At 40.0% G+C, this 24488-nt stretch overlaps 1 protein-coding gene across 1 annotated transcript; it reads left to right on the top strand.

Annotated features, from left to right (window-relative positions):
* Window positions 1–107: 107 nt before the first annotated feature.
* Window positions 108–21500, top strand: NBN (nibrin). The gene is made up of 16 exons (XM_079983082.1): window positions 108–333; window positions 808–941; window positions 1602–1750; window positions 2902–3061; window positions 4134–4237; window positions 6671–6788; window positions 8219–8409; window positions 9481–9578; window positions 10676–10805; window positions 13886–14173; window positions 14788–15223; window positions 16868–16951; window positions 17557–17712; window positions 18589–18702; window positions 19165–19214; window positions 20473–21500. Exons 1-16 carry the CDS (start codon window positions 123–125, stop codon window positions 20498–20500), a joined length of 2451 nt encoding a protein of 816 aa, XP_079839208.1. The 5' UTR covers window positions 108–122; the 3' UTR covers window positions 20501–21500.
* Window positions 21501–24488: the final 2988 nt, after the last annotated feature.

Here is a 24488-nt window from a genome sequence, read left to right as displayed (position 1 = left end):
GCCTACTACTAAACTTGCTTAAAAAAAAAAAATAGAGAAAAGGTCACGCATGCGCTCAATTGTCGGAGGGCTTCCCTCCGCTCTCTGTAGGAGGCGCTGTTCTCTCAGTCTGGGCTCTCGCGATGTCGTCGCTGTGCCAGCCTCCTCGAAAGGCGCATGCGCGGTGTGCAGAGAAGAGGTGCGTCGCCTCGGGCAGCTGCTCTGAGGTGGAGAAGAAGGGCTGGGGAAGCTGGGGAAGATACAAAGGCGAGACGAGACGGGCCGGGCCGGGCCTTCCGGCTTCTTTCCGGCTCAGGATGTGGAAGCTGAGCCCAGCTGACGAGTCCGGGCCAGGTGAGGAGCGGAGCCTGAGGGGGAGGGGCGTGTCCTGGGCAACTGGTCTGACTCCGGTTTGACGCCTGTTGGTTGTACCCGCCTTCCGGCTTCTGCGTGTTGATTGGTTGTTGATTGTCCTGGCTCGCCGCGTTTGGGCGGGTTGGAGAAGCGGCAGTTAGCCAATTAGCCGATGTTTACTTTTGAAAACTTGGGGGGGGGAGGGGAGGTGGGCTTCGCATTGAGAGCAGGTCTGGGGAACTATTGCTGAAGCACGACTCCCATCAGCCCCAGCAAGCATCGCCAAGAGCAAGGAATGATGGGAGTTGTAGTCAGCAAAACATGGGGGGGCGCAGGTTTTCCACATCCTTGCTGTAAGGTGGAAGGGGTGGCTAAAGTCCTGTCTCCAACTCTCCATCCACATGAATAAACATTAAAATCAGCGTTATACCATCAGAGGTTAATTAAAATTTGGTTGTGTTTTTCCCATTTCAGGACAGTCATACCACCTTTTAGTTGGTGTCGAGTATGTTGTCGGACGTAGAAATTGTGCCATTTTAATTCAAACGGATCAGTCCATCAGCCGAAGCCATGCAGTCCTTTCAGTTATTCACCCTCAAGTGAACCTTGTAAGTACCAAATGTACAGCATTATGAATAGGGGGGTGGTTTGGGGTCAACCACACCCATCATGCAATTTTTATCGTACTTTATGCAGTTATAGAATGTACAGCACCGCCTCAGTCAAGTCACAGATAAATTTCTTACTGCTCCCAGATTTTTAGACCTCATCTAACAAGATTATGTTTTGAATGTGTTTTACTCAATATGTTTACCAAGTAAAAAATGTAGCTATCAGATATAGGAGCCTTCATTAGCTTGGTATCCTCCTGGTATTTGGGGCTAAGACTCCTGTGCTGGCTGTCACTTAGGAAAACTATAGTCCAAAACACCTGTAGGGCACCAGGTTGAGGAAGGCTGAGATAGAGGGTTAATGCTAGAAACAAAAAACACAATGACCCAGTTTGCATATCACAATAAACTATAGATAATTGTTTGCCATCAACCCCTCTGTCTGAGTGAAACATAGGGAAAACATTTGATCCCTTGCTTAGTGTTACATCCAAACCAATAATTGTGTTTTGGTTTGCTTCAACAAACCACATTCAGTAAGCCAAGAGTAAATATTGCCTATAGATTGTTACACTCCTAACAAACCATGATGTGTGGTTTGGCTAAAATGAACTCATTTGCTATTGTTGGTACCTGAAATGTTATTTTTATTTTCAGAGTCAGTCTTCTACCTTTCCTGTGTTAACTTTAAAAGACACTTCTAAATATGGTACCTTTGTTAATGAAGAAAAACTAGCAAATGGTACTACTAGAACTTTGAGGTCCGGTGACAGAGTCACTTTCGGAGTCTTTGGAAGCAAGTATAGGTAAGATCAATTTGTTCTCATCTTAAAATGTTCATGGCTATACAGTGGTACCTTGGGTTACATACGCTTCAGGTTACAGACTCTGCTAACCCAGAAATATTACCTTGGGTTAAGAACTTTGCTACAGGATGAGAACAGAAATTGTGCAGCGGCAGCAGGAGGCCCCATTAGCTAAAGTGGTGCTTCAGGCTAAGAACAGTTTCAGGTTAAGAACAGACCTCCAGAACGGATTAAGTTCTTAACCAGAGGTATTACTGTACTTTTTTGAAAGTCATGGAATATGTCTGAGGACTAATTAGAAATGGACAAAAATAGTCATTCTCAGCTGTGAATCTTACAAAGGGTGTGAGATCCCTTGCAAATGTCTCTACTCTTAGATCATGATACATTCCTGCCATAATCTTTGCTTCTGTAGCTCTGCCTCCCTCCACTGTCTGAAGGCCTTCTGTTCCTTCAAATATTCCACCTTAGCTCTTCTGTACTGTTAGAACTGCCTCCTAGAACACTGCCATGGTGCCAACTCTTACTTCTTTCAAAATCCACCTTTTCTATGAGACCTTTGCCACAGCCCCTTAGATGGTATTCTTCACTGTAGCTGAACCTGTAATTGAGCTTAAGTACATGCAACTGAGGGACGCAGGTGGTGCTGTGGGTTAAACCACAGAGCCTAGGGCTTGCCGATCAGAAGGTCGGCGGTTCGAATCCCCGTGATGGGGTGAGCTCCCGTTGCTCGGTCCCTGCTCCTGCCAACCTAGCAGTTCAAAAGCATGTCAGAGTGCAAGTAGATAAATAGGCACCGCTCTGGCGGGAAGGTAAACAGCATTTCTGTGCACTGCTCTGGTTCGCCAGAAGCGGCTTAGTCATGCTGGCCCCATGACCCGGAAGCTGTACTCGGCCAATAAAGTGTACTCTGCCAATAAAGTGAGATGAGTGCTGCAACCCCAGAGTCGGTCACGACTGGACCTAATGGTCAGGGGTCCCTTTACCTTTTACATGCAACTGAAACCACTCTGTTGCTTCCCCTGTGTCAAATTTAGATTGATAAGCTCCTCAGGGCAGGGACCTCTCCCTGTAAAGGACCACACACAGTTGCTATTATTTAACTAAATAAAGTAATAATATTGTGTGTTTCTTTTAACACTGCTTTCCAGAATATTCTATGAGCCTTTGGTAGTGTGCTCTTCATGCTTAGCTGTTTCACAGAAAAATGCTTTAAGTAAAAATATTCTACAGCTGGGCGGCCATGTAGTGAATGAGTGGAAAGAAGGATGTACTCATCTTGTTATGGACTCAGTCAAACTTACAGTTAAGGTGAGTTGTGACTTTTCAAGTGCATCTGATATGCAAGCATAATACTGATTTTTCTGAACTGTGCATTGCAGTAAAATGGTCTGTAGTCCTATATGCTGCAAACCGTTCTTTCGTATTCCCTTTCCTGTCAATTCACTTTAATATTTCATTGGAAAATTGAGACTTCCTGGCAGCAGGCACAGGAGCGTTGTGACATTTTTTGTGAGGCATCTTTGTATATGAAAGATGCTTTAACAATGCAGTCATGCACATAATTACTTGGAAGTCCCAATATGTTCCATGGGGTTTACTCTTATATGTGTGTAGTGGATTACAAATAGCCATTATGGAGTCAAATAAGAGGGAGTGTATTTTTGGCATTCCAGAAGATGTGGAGCAGACACTGATGGCCATGCAGGAACAATTTAATAGAAAGATAATCACAATGAAGTTAGGATATAGGAGGGTGTGGATTTGGCATAAATCTTTGGATTCGAGTGCAGGAGTGAGAAGAGAAGTTGAATTGTAGAGAGTTAGCGAGAAAGCTTCTGTAAAGCATATGAGTAAAGGAGATGAGTGATTTAGAGGTACTTAGAAGTTGAGTGTAATTCAGGCTTCCTCAACCTTGGCCCTTCAGATGCTTTTTTCAGACTACAATTCCCATCATCCCTAACCACTGGTCCTGCTAGCTAGGGATCATGGGAGTTTTAGGCCAAAAACATCTAGAGGACCGAGGTTGAGGAAGCCTGGTATAATTTATGGGGCTCAGTTTGGTAGTGATGTGTTTGGGAGTGATGGGAAGGTAACTATCCTGGCAGAGTTCGTTGTTATATGGGGAGCATTAAGGTGTGCTGCTGCTGGGAGTAATTGAGAAGGCAGTGAGAATGGTGTCCACAGACAATGGCAGCAAAAGGGTTGTAGTTTTCTGTTTTAAGAGGGTACCACTAACCAGAGGGTACCACTAACTAGTGGGTTGCGAGACTGGGGTGGAGAGATGTGAGTGAAAGGCTGGGAATGAGGACAGGCTAGAGAGAGTGTGTAGTGTTTTTGTACTATTGTAAATTATGGTAGTGATGATCTGCTTTATCTTTAGGCAATATGTGCCTTGATCTGTGGTCGACCGATTGTGAAGCCAGAGTATTTTGATGAATTAATCAAAGCAATTCAGGCGAAGCGGCAGTTACCAACACCTGAAAGGTAATAAGTTATAATACACGCCCTAGATTTAAAAAGGATTTGATCATTATAATTTGAACTATTATGTTCTACTATGTAGCACTTGGCTTTAAAAACTCCTGGAGTATGCCCTGCTTAGATATAACCAGTGCTTTTTTTCTGGGGGTACGCAGGGGTACACATACCCCTAAACATTTTGTGAATCTAAGTTTGGCCTCATTGAGGGGCAGTATTCCAATACTGTATGAGTAGGAAAATGAGAGTACACTTTAACATTTTTTTAAGAAAAAAAAGCACTGGATATAACCATATTCAAGTCATGTACGCTCATGAATTAAATATGATGCATAACATACATGCTATAGTTATCTATGCCATAGTGTAATTTTATACGTCATCAGATTAAATCATATGTTTACACACATTCGAAATTATATGGAACATTTATGTTCTTGAAGTATAGCAGAAACATTTCTGGCCCACTGTTGTCTACTGACTGGTAGCAATTCTTCATGCATCTGTATACTTCTTTAAGTAGAGAGTATCTAGAATAGACACTTTCACAACTTCTTAGACCCATGTAGAACTCCAGAAGAAAGCTCCCATAACAAATAATAGCATAGACTTGTGTGGAATTCAATAAGGAAAAATATCTGTCTCCCAGCACCACCTTCTGTAATCTTCTAGTGGAGAAGTAGGGGATCATTGGCTTTCCACATGTTGCTGTACTCCAGGCATGGCCAAACTTGGCCCTCCAGCTGTTTTGGGACTACAACTCCCATCATCCCTAGCTAACAGATCAGTCATCAGGGATGATGGGAATTGTAGTCCCAAAACAGCTGGAGGGCCAAGTTTGGCCATGCCTGCTGTACTCCAACTCTCACCATGCTATTTCTGGTTATATGTGCAAATCATTTTGAAAGTGATCTTTTACATATACCATTTTGAGAGCCTTTTGGTGGAATGCAAGTATTCTAATCAAATAAATAAAATACCACCCTGGGGTATCTGGAGCTGCTTAGGCAATTCCTATTTATTTGTCTAGGAAAGGAGGATTCTGTACTGGTTTGTAACTTCCCAATTCATGTCGATCCAGTGAAGACTTCCTCAGCTATGGTCTTTAACTATTTCCTCTTTCAGACTAGGTGAAGCAAAGTGAGGAAGGTTAAGTATAATTATATTTAATTGGCAAAGTCTTGTACTGCTGACTCGTTGCTATGAGCTCTTGGGGAAATGACAGGATATTTTTGGGTGTTATGCGAGTTGAATCATCTTCATTTTCACAGGTTGCTATAGAGATCTCTTTGGTAATATCTTTTGAAGTGGTGCAAATACTCTTGGGAATATGAACATTAACAAAACATTGCTTTAAAAATAAATTATATAGTTAATAATTGCCTTGGTAAAATACATCTCAATTCACAATCTGAGATCACGTTCATGTTAAATTATTTCTGCTGATGAATAAGATTAACAGTTTAGTGATGCTTTGATCTTCAATTAAAACTAAAATTTATATTGCCTTTAGAGAGGACCTACTGTCCATATAAACTGTATGGAACAGCTTTTATTTTTTATGTACAGTGGTACCTCGCAAGACAAATGCCTCAAAAGACGAAAAACTCGCAAGACGAAAGAGTTTTTCGTTTTTTGAGTTGCTTCGCAAGACGAATTTCCCTATGGGCTTGCTTCGCAAGACGAAAACGTCTTGCAAGTTTGTTTCCTTTGTCTTGCAAGTTTGTTTCCTTTTTCTTAAAACCGTGCATTCAGGGGGTGCAGTTGCGACTTGACTTTGAGGAGCAACTCCTAGCATGCGGTGTGGTAGCCTTTTTTGAGGTTTTTGAAGACTTTGGTGATTTTTGAAGCTTTTCCAAAATCCGTGCTTCGCAAGACGAAAAAATCGCAAGACGAAAAAACTCGCAGAATGAATTAATTTCGTCTTGCGAGGTACCACTGTAATTTGAATTCACAACTTTTATTTAAACCTTTGAACTTTTTTTGCAGACAGGTTATACACAGTGGGCATGTCATAAAAACGTGCCTGTGGAGTTTTCAGATTTTTGTTAATCAAATAGATAATCAAATAGGTAATCAAATATTAGGGTGCATGGTTGTGGTCTTTGCCTTTGTCCAAGACCGACTTCAAGATTGCGTTCAGCAAGGGGGGGGGGCTGGATAGAGAAAAAAATGAACATGTGTTCAGTGATTCCTGGGCTCTAGGACTACATGCTACATGGGTGCAGAAGAAGCAGACGTTTATTGTTGAGCCTGTGTGCAAATGGATAATGCCTCAAGATTACTGTGTGCAAGATTGTGTACAACATAGTAAACCAGCTAGATGTTGGATAGAAAAACAGATGTACTCAAACTAGGTAAGCAATGTAGAAATGAATGACAGTTAATAGTAGTGTAAAATGTAAGCTACATTTTTACAATCATTTCTTCCATTCACAGATTTTACCCTCCTATTGATGAGCTGAGTGTTAAGAATAACAAATTAGATCTGGCAACCTCTCCCATAAGAAGAACAATATTCAAAGGAAAAACGTTTGTGTTTCTAACTGCTAAGCAGGTAACTGGCACTGTTCAAAGCTTGACAAAAGTAATTTCAAATACTTTTATCTACAGAGATTATGTTAATAGCACAGGTTTTGTGTACTCATTAGCCCTTCTTAAATTTTGTACACATGCAATAATGAGAAGGAGGTTTGCACTGCTTGGCCTACTGATGGCCTTCTCAGTATTGGCTGTGGAACACCCTCCCTTCAGATGTCAAGGAAATAAACAACTCTCTGACTTTTAGAAGACACCTGAAGGCAGGTTTTAATGTTTGATGTTTTAGTACATTCTGATATATTCTGTGAGCTGCCCAGAGTGGCTGGGGAAACCCAGCCAGATGGGTGGGGTATATATAATAAAATTATTATTATTATTCATGACATCCATGGACATCGAGTGTGTGAATGCACACAGGGATCTCCATTCACATGGATTACATATGCATGTCCAGCTACTCTTTCATAGGTGCCGTTTTGCTCAGTGTCCATGCTCAGTGTGCAGATGTTGAGATTATGTCCCTGGGGGTTGTGATGTTGTGAGTGGAGCCACTGATGTGTCCATACTTTTTCTTATAAAAACTTGAGCCCCTACTATTTATTTGTCAAAAAATTTTTTTCACTCAGGTGCCTCAAAGTAACTTGAGCAGTGAAAAATAAAAGTAACAAAGACATTTAAATTAGATTATTCGATATATGAACATTTGTAACCCAAGTTAAGGACTTTTGTACTCATTGGAGCTCAGAACTTGACTTTTCAGTCAATTTTCTACTTGTCTTTATTCAGAGTCATCTATTGAGCTGCATTCATGTTAACAAAAGGCACATTGAACATGCAGCTTTTAAAAGTGAGCAGAGAACTGGCTGAAAGACCACCAAGGGCTTGTTCTCTGATTGGAAGAAGGTCTTGGGCTTGCCCACTTCCTCCCATGTCTTCGCCCATTGCATTACATGCACCCACATGCATTACTGTGTGTACAATGTAGTGTCCAAAGTGGGTACTCTGGCATTTTTTAAGAATGCAGAACCTGCCTGACTCTTTACTATCTTGCTAAAGGAACTCAAGTTGTATGATATAAATCAGGGATGGGGAACCTGTCACTCTCCAGATGTTGCTGAACTATAATTTCCATCAACCCCAGCTAGCAATAGCCAGCAGCATTTGTAGTCCAGCGACATTTGGAGGATCACAGGTTGCATATTGCAGTTGATAGTCTTTGTAGACAAGGTAATATGATAAAATGGTAATAAAGAAGAAACCTTTGAAATAGTAATAAACACACCTGTAACATTCTCTGTATATACCATTGCATTTATTGTCACTTGTAGAGTCCTCATATTGGTTACATTACTTCTTAAGTTATGAAATGGTATGCTTATTATAGAAATGTGTCATATTAATGTGAGCTCTGTTCTTTGAACCTTTGGGCTTTGTATTTAATTTTAGTTTGCAAAACTGAGTGCAGCAATTAAACTTGGAGGAGGAGAAGCGAAACTGATAATGGAGGAAGCAGAGATTGTTTCTTCTTTGGTAGCACCTGATATTTGTGTCATTGAAGTAGGGTTGACAAACTCTCAAGGATCCATTTCTGACTTGGACAGGAAATGGATGGATAGAATCACAGCTGTCTTCCAAAGGTAGGATTGCTGAAATATTAGTAATTGAGTACTGAGGTTGTTTTTTTTGTTGTTGGAGGGGCTTTAAAACCATAACGGATACAAATAGGGTCTGTAAAATATGTGTGCATATCTAATGTTAAAGTAAGTCCATAGATTTCTATCACATGCAAGAAACGATTGTAGCTGAATTAGAATAAAAAAAAAGCTCAACAACTTTGGCCCTTTGGTTGGCCCCCACGGCCCTTCACTTCATCAAATCTGGCCCTCTTTGAAAAAAGTTTGGACACCACGGGACGGTGGTCCTACAGATGATGTGAATTACAGCTCCTATTACCACTAGCGCTTATGCTGGGGTTTGATGGCAAACTGGGTTCAGTCACCTTGAGATGCTTCAATAAAATGCAGTATATACATAGTGATTATAAATTAACAACATCTGGAGTGTCTTCCAGACTTGTTATACAGTGGTGCCCCGCAAGACGAATGCCTCGCAAGACGGAAAACCCGCTAGACGAAAGGGTTTTCCGTTTTGGAGGTGCTTCGCAAAACAAATTTCCTATGGGCTTGCTTCGCAAGACGAAAATGTCTTGCGAGTTCCTGCGGGTTTTTTCCCCTCCCCCCCTTTTTCTAAGCCGCTAAAAGCCGCTAAGCCGCTAATAGCGCTGATCCGCTAAGCCGACAATGGGCTTGCTTCGCAAGACGAAAAAACCGCTAGACGAAGAGAATCGTGGAACGGATTCTTTTCGTCTTGCAAGGCACCACTGTACATGTGCAGTCTGAATATGAATGAATGTAGGCAGGAAACTGCAGGTTAATAGAATTAAATGTTTCACTGACAATTTCCCTTGGGCCATTTTATTTATTTAAAATATTGTTAGCTCACCCTTCATTATAACCCAGCCCAGAGTCTTGTTACAATGCCATTTATTTTTTAAACAAACACTGATATCCATCCCTTGCCGATTCACAGGTTGCATCCTGCATGATAGTCTGTTTCTTTGCTGTAATGTTTTAGCATTATTTTCCAAGGATGTTATTTGGTGAATGACTTCCATTTGTTTTTCTGACAGTGTGTTTTATTTCTAATAGGAAGCAATGGAGGACAATAGCTGAGGCAGAAATTGGTCTAGCAGTTATTTTTTCATCCACAAAAACATACTGTAATCCTCAAACTCCACTAGATGCAGGTAATTTTTAAAATCTATTTTTAAAAATCTTTGTTAAGCATTTTTTACTTTTAAGGAACTGAATTCAGCAGACAGCTTGAAAGAGGGAGCATATTATTTAAGAGTGCTTTGTTTTAGGATTACAGATAGCCTTATGTTACTGATGACCCTACATTTTTTTGCTTGTAGATTTAACAGATTTTAGATAGCTTTCAATTGGAAAAGTAAAAAGCACCAGTTTTAGTATCCAGTTTTGACAGCAAATAAGCTGAATCTCACTTTCATTCACTTCCATTTTTTTCTGCAGCATAACTCTGTAACTTCTTTTTCTAATTAATTTGCTTATATGGGAGAGGCCAGAGACTTGCTCCCAGTTCATTAGGTATGGTTGACCACTGGATAGTATTAGTTCTGGATTAGCCCTTAGTTTTAGGATGCTCAGACGCCTTATGCAATAGAATTTTAAGTAAGAGGATATCCTAGATTTTAGGTTTTGGTATTAAATAGTCAGGTCAAGTTTTTAAATTATATGACTTGTTTAATGTCTTCAGTTTGAACTTTTTTTTTTGGCATGGGATTTGATGAAAATATAACTTGATGCTGAATGTGTTCATGGTGATCTTAATGACAATATGCTTGTATTTTTTTATATAGCAACAATAGAAAGCCAGAACCTGCATAGAAAACCAAAGGTTTTAAAGTTGCATTGTAAAAATACTAGTACGGTGGAACCTCAGTTGTTGAACGTAATCCATTCTGGAAGACCATTCAACGTCTGAAATGTTTGACAACCGATGTGCAATGGGCGGTTGGAGAATTCAATTGAAAAAAATGAGAAATGCGCCTCGGAAGCTGTTTGACTTCCGAGGCATGTTTGAAAACAGAAACAGTTACTTCTGGGTTTTTGGCGTTCAGGTTCCGAAATGTTCGGCTTCCGAGACACTCGAAAACCGAGGTTCCACTGTATCAAAGAAGCAAGATGGGGAGATAAATGGACACTTCTTAATAGGAAGAGTTGCACAAAAATATATTTTTGAATAATATTTGTCTGAAATGGCATGATTTATATAGTTTTAAAATGTTAATATTTATTCTTCTTTGCTGCTTTTAAACTGCAGGTGTAAAACCCACATCAGCATCACTTGTTACAGGACCAAACCTTTCTCAAAGTGTAGTAGATGAAACAGTCATGCCCACCATTGCAGCATACGTAGCTGACACAGAAATGGACCAACTGATGGACACATGGTAATGTACCAGCAGGAGCTCTTTTGATTTGCTCTTTCTAAATATGGCTTCATGATGAAGCCACAGTTAGTCTGACTGTGATGCCTTTATTTTCACTTGAAAATTTTCATCATATGCCAAAAACTGCATGGGTAGATTCTTGAAGTTACAAAAGAAGGGACTCCTAGTTTATGGAGCGTAACTTTCAGTACTGCATCTGTCTTTTGTAAAAAAAAAAAAAAGAGCCTGCTGGAGTTTTTAAGGCAGGAAAAAACCTGCAACATTTCATGTAAACACACTTCAGTCATTTTATTTGTATACTGTTTTTCTGTGTACATGCACTCAACAAACCAGTGTTATTTATTTCATTCATATTCCACCTTCTTCCAAACAGTTCAGAGGAGTGCAGCCCACACTCTAGCCACTGTCCAAGGCCAGCCCAGGGTCTTGTCCAGTCAAGTGTTAGTGGAACCCTTGACATATAACTTCAGGGTATATTATGTACACACAATTGGGAAATAGAGCAAGACTATCACTAGCCACATTGTGCAAAATGTGGTATGTTTATTACACATGAAATGTGGGTGAGGGGAGAATTGCAGATGGTGGGAAAATCAGAACCAAAGGTAGCCATTACTCAGCATTACAGAATTAAAACAATCCTATGTGTTTGCTCAGAAATGCATCCTGTTGTATTTACTTGCTGCTACATAAGTACAGTGGTATCTCGGTTCTTGAACGTAATGAGTTCCGGAAGACCGTTCGAGTTCCAAAATGTTCAAAAACCGAGGCAAAAAGGCTGTTGGCAAATTCAGTTGAGAAAATTGAAAAATACACAGTGGAAGCCGTTCGACTTCTGAGGTGTGTTTGAAAACGGAAGCATTTACTTCTGGGCTTTTGGCATTTGGGTTCCGAAGTGTTTGTCAACAGAGACGTTCGAGAACCGAGGTACCACTGTATGCATATTTAATGTGGCGTGTATCTGCTGAAATCCTTGACATCAGTGAGAATGCATGCTAAAATAATATTAACAGTATAATCTTATGCATGTATACTCAGAAGTCACATTTAGGGCTGCATTTTAGATTTAGAATATTTAGGCTGCATTCCTACATACACTTGTCTAGGAGTAACCTCTATTGAACTCAATGAGGCTTCACTCTGAGTAAGCATTTATAGCATTGCACTATAAATCCAGGAAGATTTACAAGTGATATGGAAGCTGCTTTGGTGACAGAACTGTTTGCATCTTCCAAACAATGAACAAAGGAATGTTTTTGATGACTGAAGGGTGGCATATTAGGATCTTATTTCTGCTCTTTAAAAAAAGTCAGCCAAAGTCGCAACAAACTTACAGGAGGCATCTTAATAGGGCTCAACATGCAGAGGCAGTGTTGAACTCTGTAGTCAGCTGTAGCTTTGGAATCTTTCCTCTGCACCATTTAGGAACTGCAGTGGTGCCTCGCAAGACGAAATTAATTCGTTCCGCGAGTTTTTTCGTCTTGCGATTTTTTCGTCTTGCAAAGCACGGACTTTGGAAAAGCTTCAAAAATCACCAAAGTCTTCAAAAACCTCAAAAAAGGCTACCACACCGCGTGCTATGAGTTGCTCCTCGAAGTGAATGCACGGTTTTAAGAAAAAGGAAACAAACTTGCAAGACAAAGGAAACAAACTTGCAAGACGTTTCCGTCTTTCGAAGCAAGCCCATAGGGAAATCCGTCTTGCGAAGCAACTCAAAAAACGAAAAACTCTTTCGTTTTGCGAGTTTTTCGTCTTTTGAGGCATTCGTCTTGTGAGGTACCACTGTAATGGTTTGCTGATCGGAAGGTGGAATTTGCTGGTGCACTTAAGCCCTGATACCTCTCTTTTATCTCCCAAAATTAAGCAGGGTGTTCTGTACAAACTGTTATTGGTGAGGTCCTCAGGTGCTCAAGCTGCAGTCCTAATTCCACTTACCGGGGAGCGCTCCTGTGTTGACATGGTTAGGACTGCAGCTTTAGTCACAGTGATATTAGCATTTCCTAGACTACATAGGATTTACTGAGTTCCACTTATTATTGACACAGCCAGCTGTTTTCAAAAAAGAAGAGAGTCATTGAAGCTGCTGCTGGAGGGGAGTATAGGAAGCTCGAGGGAGGAGAAAGGTGGGCAGAGGGACAGGTGGAGAAAAGCAAGAAAGTGCAAATAGGATAGAAAGGAATCAATCAGTCAGAAGGAAAGCAAACTAGTTGGTATGTACTGTACCAGATGGAAGAAAAAAATAGCGTCTGGAAGCATTACTAGAGTGCAGGTGTGTGCTGCTGCGCTTTTGAATTTGTTCCAGCAATCCCTACTGATACTGGTAGGTAACATCTACTTTGCAAAGGAGCAGATTTTTCTTCCTCAGGCCCTGCCCTTCTCCTGCAGTTTTGTCTTGCCACTGCAATTTCGGTGGGCAAGTTGAGGAAGAGGGTGGACGAAAGTAAGCAAACAATGGAAAGGGAAGAAATGGTTTTCCTTTTCCTTTCACTTGCTAAGTGTGTAACCCACCCAGGATTAGCAGAGCAAACTCATAGATATGCAGCACCAGTGGCCATGCCCTATGTTTGCAAGCATACTTAATAGTGCTTTGTACCCAAGTCCCTTTAAGGAACTAACAAAGATGCATGCATGTAGGGGAGCTCAGCAGCTGCCATTCTAAAATGCAGTTACTACTATGCCTCCATTTCAGGGTACTGGTAGGGAGGTGGGTGGCCAAGTGAGGATGAGATTAATGAGGGGCCCATCTGAGCTCATGGACCCTCAGCCAATGCCTGATTATATCAATCGCTGCCATCAGACCTGTTACTACTCCCATAGCAGATGATGATAGAGAAATTTCAAATTCCTCGTAGCTGGCAAAAAAAGAGAAAGAAATTCATTTGCTTCAATCTAGCAAGAAATTCTCATCTTTAGGTGCAACGCATGCATGGACCTTACAGATACCTCACATTTCTAGGGATCAGCAGAATAACCAGAAATTTGAGAAACGGATTATAGATCATGTAATGTATGGTACAGGCTTTGGTCATTGACTTAATATTTCCTGCTCTGACCTATTACTTTTCTCCTTGTTTACACAGCATGGAAGTGTCAGGAGAGAACAGAAAGAGAGCAACAACTCCTATCAGGGAACAAAGGAAAAAATCTTACCCACTGGATATAACTACTGTTAATGAGACTCCAGCAGGAACTGGCACTGTGAATGTTGGGGCTACATTACCCAGGTTGAATGCAAGGCCCGAGACTAACCAGAGTAGCCTTTCGCCCTCTCCCTCTAAAATGTCAGGGAATAGGAGAAACAAAGAGGGCGATTCACAGCAACAATTGAATTCAATTAAAAACTACTTCCAGACAGTTACCAAAAAAAGGTATGTTCACATAAATCTCTTGCAGTCAGGCTAGTTCTAATATTTATTCCCTAATTTTTGGTCTTTACTTAGCTTTCAAAGATCTCAGATGTTTCAGTTCCATAGTTAACTGAAAATATGTGAAATCCTCACAAATAATGCATATTGATAACATGCTGGCTCCAAGAAGCTTTGCCTGAATAATGCTAATCAGTGCTACATTTTAATTTTAAGTTTGCTTATGAGTAAGCTACCTTTTGCTGATTGCTCCTAAGGATGCCATCACGATGAATCCCATTTGAAATTAGTGACACTACAGTGCGCAGTTAAATGCTTGCTATGATTATTACAAGTGCCATCTGAGTTGTACTTGATTGGATTCAGTCTGTCTAATCTAATCATGTCTAATCTCATCATAAAGATGAGAACAAGTATGTGTTTGTGATCTGTCTGTGTATATCCATTTGTGATGTTCTGCTTGTGCAAATAGGAACTAAGTGTCCCTTTCCTCCCTCCTTTGCACCAGCAACATTTGCTCTAGAGGATTGGGAGACCAATCATGTTCACTGGCACGATGTTAGGTTCTCCCTCAATCTGAAGAGAAAGTCTAAAATGCTTTTTTTTTTCTATTCAAGGGAAAGGGATGAGGTTGAAGAAACATCACAGTCTAAATATGCAAAGATAGAGGAGAAGTCATCACTGGCTTCTAGTCATACTCAGCCTGTAACTTCTTGGCTGTGGGAAAGCAAGGCAGGAGGATCTCAAAAAGGGTCATGTACCTTGGACCAGAACACAAAGAAGTCCTGTATAGGTGGAAGTAGAAAGTCTATTGCGGAGACTAGCCAGTTAGAAAATAATAATAATGAAAGCATTGTTGCATCAAAAAAGAGAAAAGAATTGGAAGACTCAATAGAAGATGAAGCATCGTTAGAACTTGTCTTTGCAAGCCAAGAACTGGATTGGGAAGACGATATAGGAAATCATGGTGAAGGCAGTACTCAAGGTGCAAAGAAGAAAAGGAAATTGGAAATGAAAGAAGAGAATTCAGATATGGAGACTGGGAGACTTCAGGTAGTGACATTTTTTTCTGTCTCAAACACACACACACACACACACACACACACGCAGAGAGAGAGAGAGAGAGATGCCACAAACCACAATTTTAGACTATTAGCATAAAGATAAAATTATTTTGAATTTGTATCAATAAAAGAAGGAAGAATATAAATGCTTTATATCATTTTACAGGAGGGATAACAAGGTGGGTATATATTGTACTCAGACTTCTGGAATTTTAGAGGGTGGGCTTCATAGAACTACTCTTCAGATCTGCCAAAGTGGGGGGACATTTAGAACAGGGCCAAGCCACTGATGGATTAAAAATATATTTGGTAAATTGATTATCTAAATATTCTGTAACATGGTAAAATATTTAAATCATTGATTTAGAGCATCGGGCATTATCAGTAACTATCCCTTTCAGGTTGAGATTCCTTTTTGTTGCTTTCACCATTTTTTGTGTAGTTCGCATTTCTTCCTCCCCAGCCCCCAAATGTGTGCATATCCATTCTAGCATACTCAGATTTCCCCATGTGCTTCACTTGAGGGGCAGCTTCATGTACTTCATGTTTTTGCACACGCTTTCTCGTTGTAAGGATGGAAGCCACTGGGCACAGAAACTCCATGTGCTCATTGAACATGAAACAGATTTTTCGATGCAATGTGCCTGTTTCTGCTAGTGTTGGCATTTGGTATACTCACACTCACAGTGGAGAGAGAGGTTTGTTTTCCTTTAAAGCTTTTGTTTTCCTTTACAACTTTTACATGGAAGAACTGTGGTTGCCTAGTACACCTAAGGTTCAAAAACAAAACTAGTCACAATCCACTGCACAATTAAAAGCATTTATGTCCCATTGAAACCACAGGTTTATGTATGTTGAAGTCTATATTGAATTATGCTGGAAATCACAAGTGTGGAGAATGCAGTTGCCCTCAAGTCCTGCATGCAGGACCTCCCATAGGAATCTAGTTGATCACTGTGATAACTAGATCGTGGACTGTATGAGCCCCTGGCATGATCCAGCTGGGTTTTTCTTACATTACTATCTAAAATAGCCTTTATCCATTTTTTTTTTAATGACCTCTCGTGAAAACCTACTTTTGTTGGGTCGGAATTGTTTTCCTGAATAACTTCACACTATTCTAGAGATTTTTTTGTGAGTATGTACTGACTCTTTTACATCCATCTTTTATTGTGCTGCCACAGTAAATCAGCCACACTGCTCTGCACAACAGCAATTTTAAAGTTGCTCATTAATGAAAGCGATTATTTCTTCTTTTATACTTTAAAGCTGTGAAAGTATTTCACTTGGAAACCCAAGAACTAGGTAACAAGTTAAGTTCTGTTTTTGCAAGCTGTGACCATAAATAAATTCTGCTGAATAGAAGGCTTCTTTAGCTTGGGAGAAACCATGCTGAAGAACTCTTTCATTCAGAGTAATTTATTTCAGCTCTCTTGTGTGGGAGCTACCACACACTTTGACAGAAGAACCATTTGTTATTTCCTCTCTTTGAGGAGTAGTCAGAGACAGATGAGTTCAGCATTTGCTAGCTAGAGTTCAAGCAAGTAGCTTTCAACCTACAGTTTTCAGCCTCATTCTACTGTAGTGGTATAAAGTATATGTTAGACACTTAACAATACCTTTTGTTAAACAGCAAGAAAAGAAGCAGTCGCTTCCAGTTTTAAACCAGAAACAAGAGAAAGAAGAATCACCAAGCTCTGCAAAGAATGACTCCAATGTAAGGAATATCTTCATGTTAATGTTTTTTAATGTGTATTTAATTTTTGCAATAGGTAATGTGGTAGGAAATGCATTCTTTTAAATTAAAAAGATATTCCAACATTGAGGCTAGTGACATTTAGTTTTTTGAAAATCTATCTGAAAAAAATAGCATCAAGTAACTTGTAAAGTTGTCTTTAAACTATTTTGTTAGCATTCTATTTGTTCCCTTCCCTCCCAGTTATTAATTGAAACTATCAAACTTTCACTGTTTTGCCGGTGAACTAGGAAATAGACCCATTTTCCTGTCCTACTTTGTAGGAGGAACAGGCAATTTTGTTGTCATGTAGAAAATGAGTGAAAGGTGTGAAGATATTGAATGTATAAATTGATGCAGACATTTCATAGTTCATTAAATGGCTATAGGGAGATTTTGGTTTTCCTTGAAGAAACTGATTTAGTTAGAAAAAGTTTGGAAATGTTTTCAAATACCATCTCAGAAAATAGATGACTAAGTACAGTACCTACAATCTTATGATGAAGAATAAATGTTTATTGTAATAAACAATCTTGATTAGAATAACCTCAGTAATTGCTCTAATTCTTTTCCCCCTCCTAAATAAGAATCCTGATAGATGTGTGAATGACTCTAGCAATCTGCCCAGCAGGCTCCTACTGACTGAATTTAGATCATTGGTTGTTAGTCAGCCAAGGAAAGATGGTCGTTGCACTGCAAAAATAGATTATGGACATCTGAACAACTTTAAAAAGTTCAAAAAGGTTGGTACATGCTTTTAAACTCACAAGAAGATATTACTTAGAACATACAGAAAAGGTGTAAAAATACAGTCGTACCTTGGCTCCCGAATGCCTTGGGAACTGAATGTTCCAGTTTTTGAACATTTTTTTGGAAACCGAATGTCTGGTGCAGCTTCTGCTATTGTTTCCGGCATGCCTGTGCAATCAGGAGTCGCACCTTCGTTTCCAAACTTTTTGGAAGTCAAATGGACTTCTGGAACAGATTCCGTTCGACTTTCAAGGTACGTCTGTATTAGCTAAATCTGACCATCTTCTGGTTTTGGTTGGTTGGGTGTGTCTTTTAATCTAGAGGTTTGCAGTACAGTGTGGGGGAATAGAGGACTGAATTAAATGTAGTCTTAAAAGCTATTGCAAGGGTATCTTGAAGCAGAATGCTTCTGTGTTTAAATTATATTGCACTATTTGGGAATGATCAGAAATTGGTATTGTTATTGTAAAAGGACAAACTTAGAGCAGATCAGTCAAAATCCATTTGTAATGTTGTTAAGCTTGAATAGAAACATTAAAGATATACACTTTTAAGTGGATAATTGTATTTATTATTCCTGTACTGTATCTGAAACCTGCATAGATTGTATAGTGCCTCCTGCTCTACAGCCCAAACCTAGAATGAAAGACTAATATTCAACAACTGTATTTAATGTATTCTGAGTTTTCTTCAAATGATAGAATGCAATAATGACAAAGGGCATCCTTGTCTGCTTCTTTGCAGCTGAATTGAGTAAGTAGCTGTCTCGGATTCCATCTTTGCATAGTGAGACTTGTAAATGCATTGAAGCCCCAGTTTGAAACCTGAGTTAAATAGAGTTGAGATTAATACATCTTTCCATTTGACAGGTAGCTTATCCTGGAGCAGGACAACTTCCATACATTATTGGGGGATCGGATCTGATAGCTCATCATGCTAGAAAGAATTCTGAGATGGAAGAATGGTTGAGGCAAGAAATGGAGGTGAGGAGCATGAAGTAGTTAAAAGCAAATAACCTGCAACCTTGGCATTATCAGCACCATGCTCTAACCCAACTGAGCTATCACAGTCATGATCGTGAGCTGTAGGTCAGTGTTTCATACACGGCTGGGTGAGGGGCTGCATTGGGAGTGGAAGGTCATGGAAAATTGGATGGAGACCACTTGCAAGCGGCCTCTTCCCACTTTCCCCACTCCCACTGCAGCCCCACCGTCCTCCCATCCCTGGCCTTTTTGTAGGATCTTCAGAAGAGACCTTTTGGCACAGGGTAGGGAGTATGCAGTGGGGCGGAGACGGTAGGGAGAATCCCTTGTTTCCTTGTGCTCATGCAGTATTGGATACCACCCATTGTATTTATGTGTGAATGCCTGACAGCACTCAAATCATGCTGGTTCAGAGCAGTTCATATTTGGCAGAATTTCTCAAAGAATCATTTATTTTTATAGGAACAGAGTCGCCAAGCAAAAGAAGATTCGCTTGCAGATGATCTCTTCAGGTGAGGGTTCCCCTCCTCCCCATAATGGACTCAAGGGTGGAATCTACACACATACAAAAATGTTCTGAAAATCCTTTTTAAAAAAATGTTTTAAAAAACACATTGGATTTTCCATAAGGCTCTCCATTGCCATCTAGTATTACATTGTGCTGTATATTGCACTTAAAACGTTTTATTTGCAGCTATATAGCTGAGTCCAAGGACTCATTGTATGTTTGCTCAAACTGCATGTGACTGTCTGTTCTTCCCTCCAAACAAATAACAAACTATGGAATTGACATAGCTAGCTTTTCACTATATAAATAAATACACCAAATCAATACTTGGTTCATCAGAGCAGACCAAAATCAGAATTAAGAAGCAAGGACAACCTTCTGCCCCATTTATGCTTCTGGAAGGAAAACCCAAAGATGAGAATTTTTAATTAACATTTTTTTAGTGACAAATTTGATAAGTGACAATAATTTTTGCTGCCAGTTGAAACTGCTCTTGCTGTTGGGTGATAATAGGCAGGAAGCCTCTGATCATGTGGTGGAAACTTCTACACTCAGTCTATTGGAAATCTGAAGAAGCAGTGTGCATGATAATGCATGGCTCACTGTGCAGCAATAGACTGCCCAGAAAGTATCGAAGTAAAGTAAAATGTTAATTCACCCTGGATTAGTCTGTTTCCATTTGTGTGTTCCTTGGCAAAGGTCACGCTGCTTGGGGAATATGTCATATCATAAGTATTTAGAGACCCTTAGGTCAGTCAGTCCCAAATTCCCACTGGGCATGTCGGCACCCATTTTGGATCTGAGACTTAATGACAGAAGAAATGTCTCTGATACAATCTGCACATGTGCTCACATCACCATCAGAGACCCTGTTCTGTGTTCTGCCATCAGAGGTATGTGGGCCTTTTCGGTCAGTCTGATACTTAAGCTGTAGACTGTCCTCCCACACTGGCCCCATGTGGCCTCATCACTGCTTAATATTCAACAAGAAATATGACTGTTTCAGCAGTGGATTGCATTGTTGCTAATGGATTTGAGATTCAACTGCTCCTTAATGGTTTTATTTATTTATGTTCCAGCTTCCTTCCAAGCTCAGGTTGTTGTGACCCTGCAACAACCCTATGAGGCAGGTTGGGCCAAGAAGCAATGACTGGTCTATTGACTCAGTCAGCTTCATGGACAAGTTGCAGGTCATGTGACTGTGTTTTCAGTTTTACTGGATTTCAGAATCAGGCATTTATGCATTTTTTTGTTCCATTTAGATATGATCCCCATGTAAAAAGAAGATAAGGTGTGCCTTGAATCAGACCTACAGCAGAAGAAAAGGTTGCCTGGCCCGCTGGCAATAAATTGCAACATCAGAGTTAATTTTACGCTGATCATACTTCCTGAAAACCTGCTTTTCATATTGAAGAAAGGATGCAAGACTTTGAACGGTTCTTCAAACATGTTACAGCTAGTGGTGGATCCATGCGTTATCTGCCCACAGCGTGAAAGACTGGTCTAGGCCGACTTTGTAATGCTCAATACAAAGATAGCATTAAATTCAAACTAGAGTAGAACTGAAGCCATTTAACTCCTCTCCTAGGTTTTGCTGCTCTGGCAGTGAATAAAAGAAGTATCTCTTCCATCCCTGACACTACAGTGGCTTCATGCTTTAATGGCTATTGACTCATGTTAGCAACACTTGGGAAATGACATTATTCAACAGTACTTCTGGCATCCAGCCTTAGCAGCATGCCAGATATTAGGAAACTGAGAGGAGACCTCCCTCACTTCTCCTGCCATCACTGCCCCTTTTGGAGCAGCAACAAAGACAAGTGTAGGGGTCAGAAACATGGGGGGACACAGAAAGGTGGTTGAAGGAGCATTGGATATCATTGGGAAAGTTGCAGGAAGGATCAAACCTTGTTGTACTACCAATGAAATCAAGACCAAATAGGCTCAGAACTGGATTTGAAAGGGCCCAAGTTATTTTCAGAGTTTGAGAGGTTGGGTGCAGAGACATACTAAGGGGAGTTTGCCCATCGATAGTTATAGCACACAAAGCCTTTGAAATTCTTTTTCAACTTGCATTCTCTATCCAAAACTTTGTTTTTATCAAAGCAAATAGGTTTCTTTTTTTAAAAAAACCACACATTTGTTTTAACCTATTTTTTGTATGGTATGATGACTATCAGAATTGTCAAATGGCAACACGGGATTTGTAACATAAGTATTGCTCACTTCTGTACTGTTTTGCATCTCTCAAACTGGCTTTGATCCTTTTAGTAAATTATTAGTCTCCGTATTGATGGGAAATCTTTTCTTTGCTTCTCAGAATTTTGTTGCTTACAAAGACTTGTGCCTATTGCAGATAGGAATAAGAGCAGCTGTCTTCAAATTAGTTTATTTTGCCTAAGTGGTGTTACATCTGTTTGGTGCCTTACATGAGACAGGGTGCTATAGGCCCAAATCTGCCATACTTCTGTTAAATCAGAGGAAAGTAAAACGGATACTTCTTCTCAGATGTGTCCCATAAACTCCTTAGATTTAGGAAAGTTAAGTATCAGTTTGACCATCTCTAGCATATACTGCATGTCTGCTCCCATGCATGGCTTAGCCAAGCTGGTTGAAACAGGTAATGCCTTTTAAGAGTCTAAAGCAGGCATCTCTCCACCCAATGCTGTCCAGATGTTTTGGACTACTATACCTATCTGCCTCAGCCAGCATGGCCAATGGTCTGGAATGATGGAAGTTGAAGTCTGAAGCATCTAGCAGACAGCAGGTTGGGGAAGGCTCTTCTAAAGAATGCTTATGAAGACTAAACATTTGCTCCATGCTTCTAGTCAGTCCATGCGTGCAGTCTAAGCAGTAAGCCTTTTCTGGGGATAATTTTTGTGCTTAAGTACCCATACAGAGCACTTTCCCTTGGATCGAAGGGCGGGGGGGGGGGGGAATCTATTTGGGTTGCAGCTGCTTGGTGATTTCCCTTAAGAATAACTTCCCAGAAACACAGGTAAGAATGACTGGTAAATGCTAATAAAGTATTCTGTACACACATTAATTGCTTGGTTTGCAGACTATATACCAACCCGTAGAAAAAGATATATGGCTGCTAATGATGTCAAATATTTATTAGTCAATTTATTTCATAATCATGAACTTCGAGCCCCCCCTTCTGATCGGCAAGCCCTAGGGCTCTGTGATTTAGACCACAGTGCCACCTGCATCCGGGTAACTCTTAGCAGCACCCTTAAAGTGGCTACCAAGTTTTGTACAAGTAGATCAAGTCTGTAGCCATAGACACATTTGAAAAGAACTGGGTTTATCAATCTATATTTCTCTAGCCTTAAAGTAATAACTGATAGTTTCCCAGATCCTGTGCATGCAAATTTTTGTATGTAGTAAAACCTATTAAAAATAAATACAGTGGTACCTCTGGATACGAACGGCATCCGTTCTGTTACTTCAGGGTCGCTGCGGAGGGCAACCCAAAAACGCTCAACCTGAAGCAACTTCAACCTGAGGTATGACTGTAGATAAATTTCAACGTCTAGTCCTTGTTTTGGAGATAACCTGAAATACACACACAGTATAGGCACTGGCAATAACAATTATAGTTGCTAAGCACTGGAGTTCAATGTTTACCACCCCCTCCCTATTGCCTTTAGAAATATTACACCACCCCAATTTCTACCACACCCCTTGGCAGCCATTATCTCACTTGCCACCATTGTACAAAACAAGGGAGATTAGTTTAATGAGTTGCATATTTTATTAGCACAGCATTCCTTGCAGGTGTGGCTAAATCACTTCCATTTGATCAACACTGAATTGTGGCCAGTACAGTGTGCAAGTTGCTAGCCTTAATAACCCAAGTGTAGAAAGGCTACATTTGCCAGTTTAAATGACTAGGCCATTTCCAAAATATTGTGGCAGCTAGCACATTTTAAACATTTGGAAAATAAATTATTAAAAGCAGATCTCCGCAACAGAAAACCCACAGCCAGCTATCCAACTTGTCTGAGTCTATTTGACCAGGAAGTATATGACAGTCCTCTCTGCAACTGTGTACACTTCCTGTATGCTCGACTTGGTTCTTGCTAGCTCAAATGCTTACACATTTACCTACTCCATTTTAGTAAGTTACTTAGTAAGTCCCTGTTATTGATTGGTGACACATTAGAATTTTCCACTAAGCATGTTATCTCTAGATTTTGTGTTTTGCAAGATGTCTAAATTTATTAACCTGTAACTAAAATGTTTTTTTTCTGCTTTAGCAGCAAGTCTGTTTTGAAATAAGTTGATCTAAAGTCAGTTCTGTCATTATGCCTCTTATATTTGAATTAGAACTGCCACTAATAGTTGGAAAGAGGATTCCATCTTTTTAATCAGATCAAGCCATTATAGTGAAACTACTTTAGCCACGTCTACACAAAATCTGTAGAACAGTGAACTAGAAATTTAGAACAGTATTGAGGATGCTGCTCTTGGTGTTGAGCCTAACTCAAACTGACGCATAAGCAGGTGCAAAAGAAAGTCTTCCCTCATTCCTGGGTGAAAATAGGCCATTTGGAGGTACTATACTGTGTGGGAGAAAGTGCTGATCATTGCCTCAGTTCTGAGAGACCTGTATGTCTAATTTCAGAAACTGTTCCTACACTACAGATGTGGGGGATTCTTGAACCAGTACACGCATGGATGGGAAATACTATGTTCTGTAAAAAAGAAGCAGCAAATTACATACAACCATGACACATTTTGAATTAGATAACCTTTAAATGCTCTATTAAAAGAAGTAAGTGGAATAACCTTCATTACCAGAGGCATGTAGCTTTCCATTCACAATTCTCTGACCTAGGGAGTTTAAAGATGTCATGTCCTTCTACATTAATTGGGTCTTGAGTCACACATGTGACTTCCATTATTACAATTAATTATAAATTATTGCCTCCAAGGATTTAAAATAAGGACTGTCAATTTACAAAACCAAATCCTTCTAAAAATATTAGCAACTGACAGCTTTTCCTGCCCTAAGTTAATTTCCACTTACATAAAAGTGGATAATTTCTTGGTATCACTTCAGCCAATAAAAAAAAATTCACAATCTAGAGGCTTATTTTGAAAATTACCACCAATTTAACAACCTGCAATCTGTATTTAATTTCAAAACAAAGCACCTTTGCAAAGAGAAGCTTAACATTAGTATCTGGGTGGTTGAGAACTATCGACTTAAGAGGCTAACGAGACTCATGTAACTTGTTCAGCTGCGTCATGTGTTGCAAAACAGCACATG

This window comes from Podarcis cretensis (genome assembly GCF_951804945.1).
Source record: "Podarcis cretensis genome assembly, chromosome: 7".
NCBI lineage: Eukaryota > Metazoa > Chordata > Lepidosauria > Squamata > Lacertidae > Podarcis > Podarcis cretensis.
This window is presented reverse-complemented; position numbering and strand designations above follow the sequence as displayed.

Bases quoted from the DNA above. Each gene is read 5' to 3' on its own strand.
- NBN (XM_079983082.1), top strand. From the start codon at position 123: ATGTCGTCGCTGTGCCAGCCTCCTCGAAAGGCGCATGCGCGGTGTGCA. The intron at 1,751-2,901 runs GTAAGATCAATT...ACTGCTTTCCAG, and splicing joins GTCTTTGGAAGCAAGTATAG to AATATTCTATGAGCCTTTGG. The intron at 14,174-14,787 runs GTATGTTCACAT...TTTCTATTCAAG, and splicing joins CAGACAGTTACCAAAAAAAG to GGAAAGGGATGAGGTTGAAG.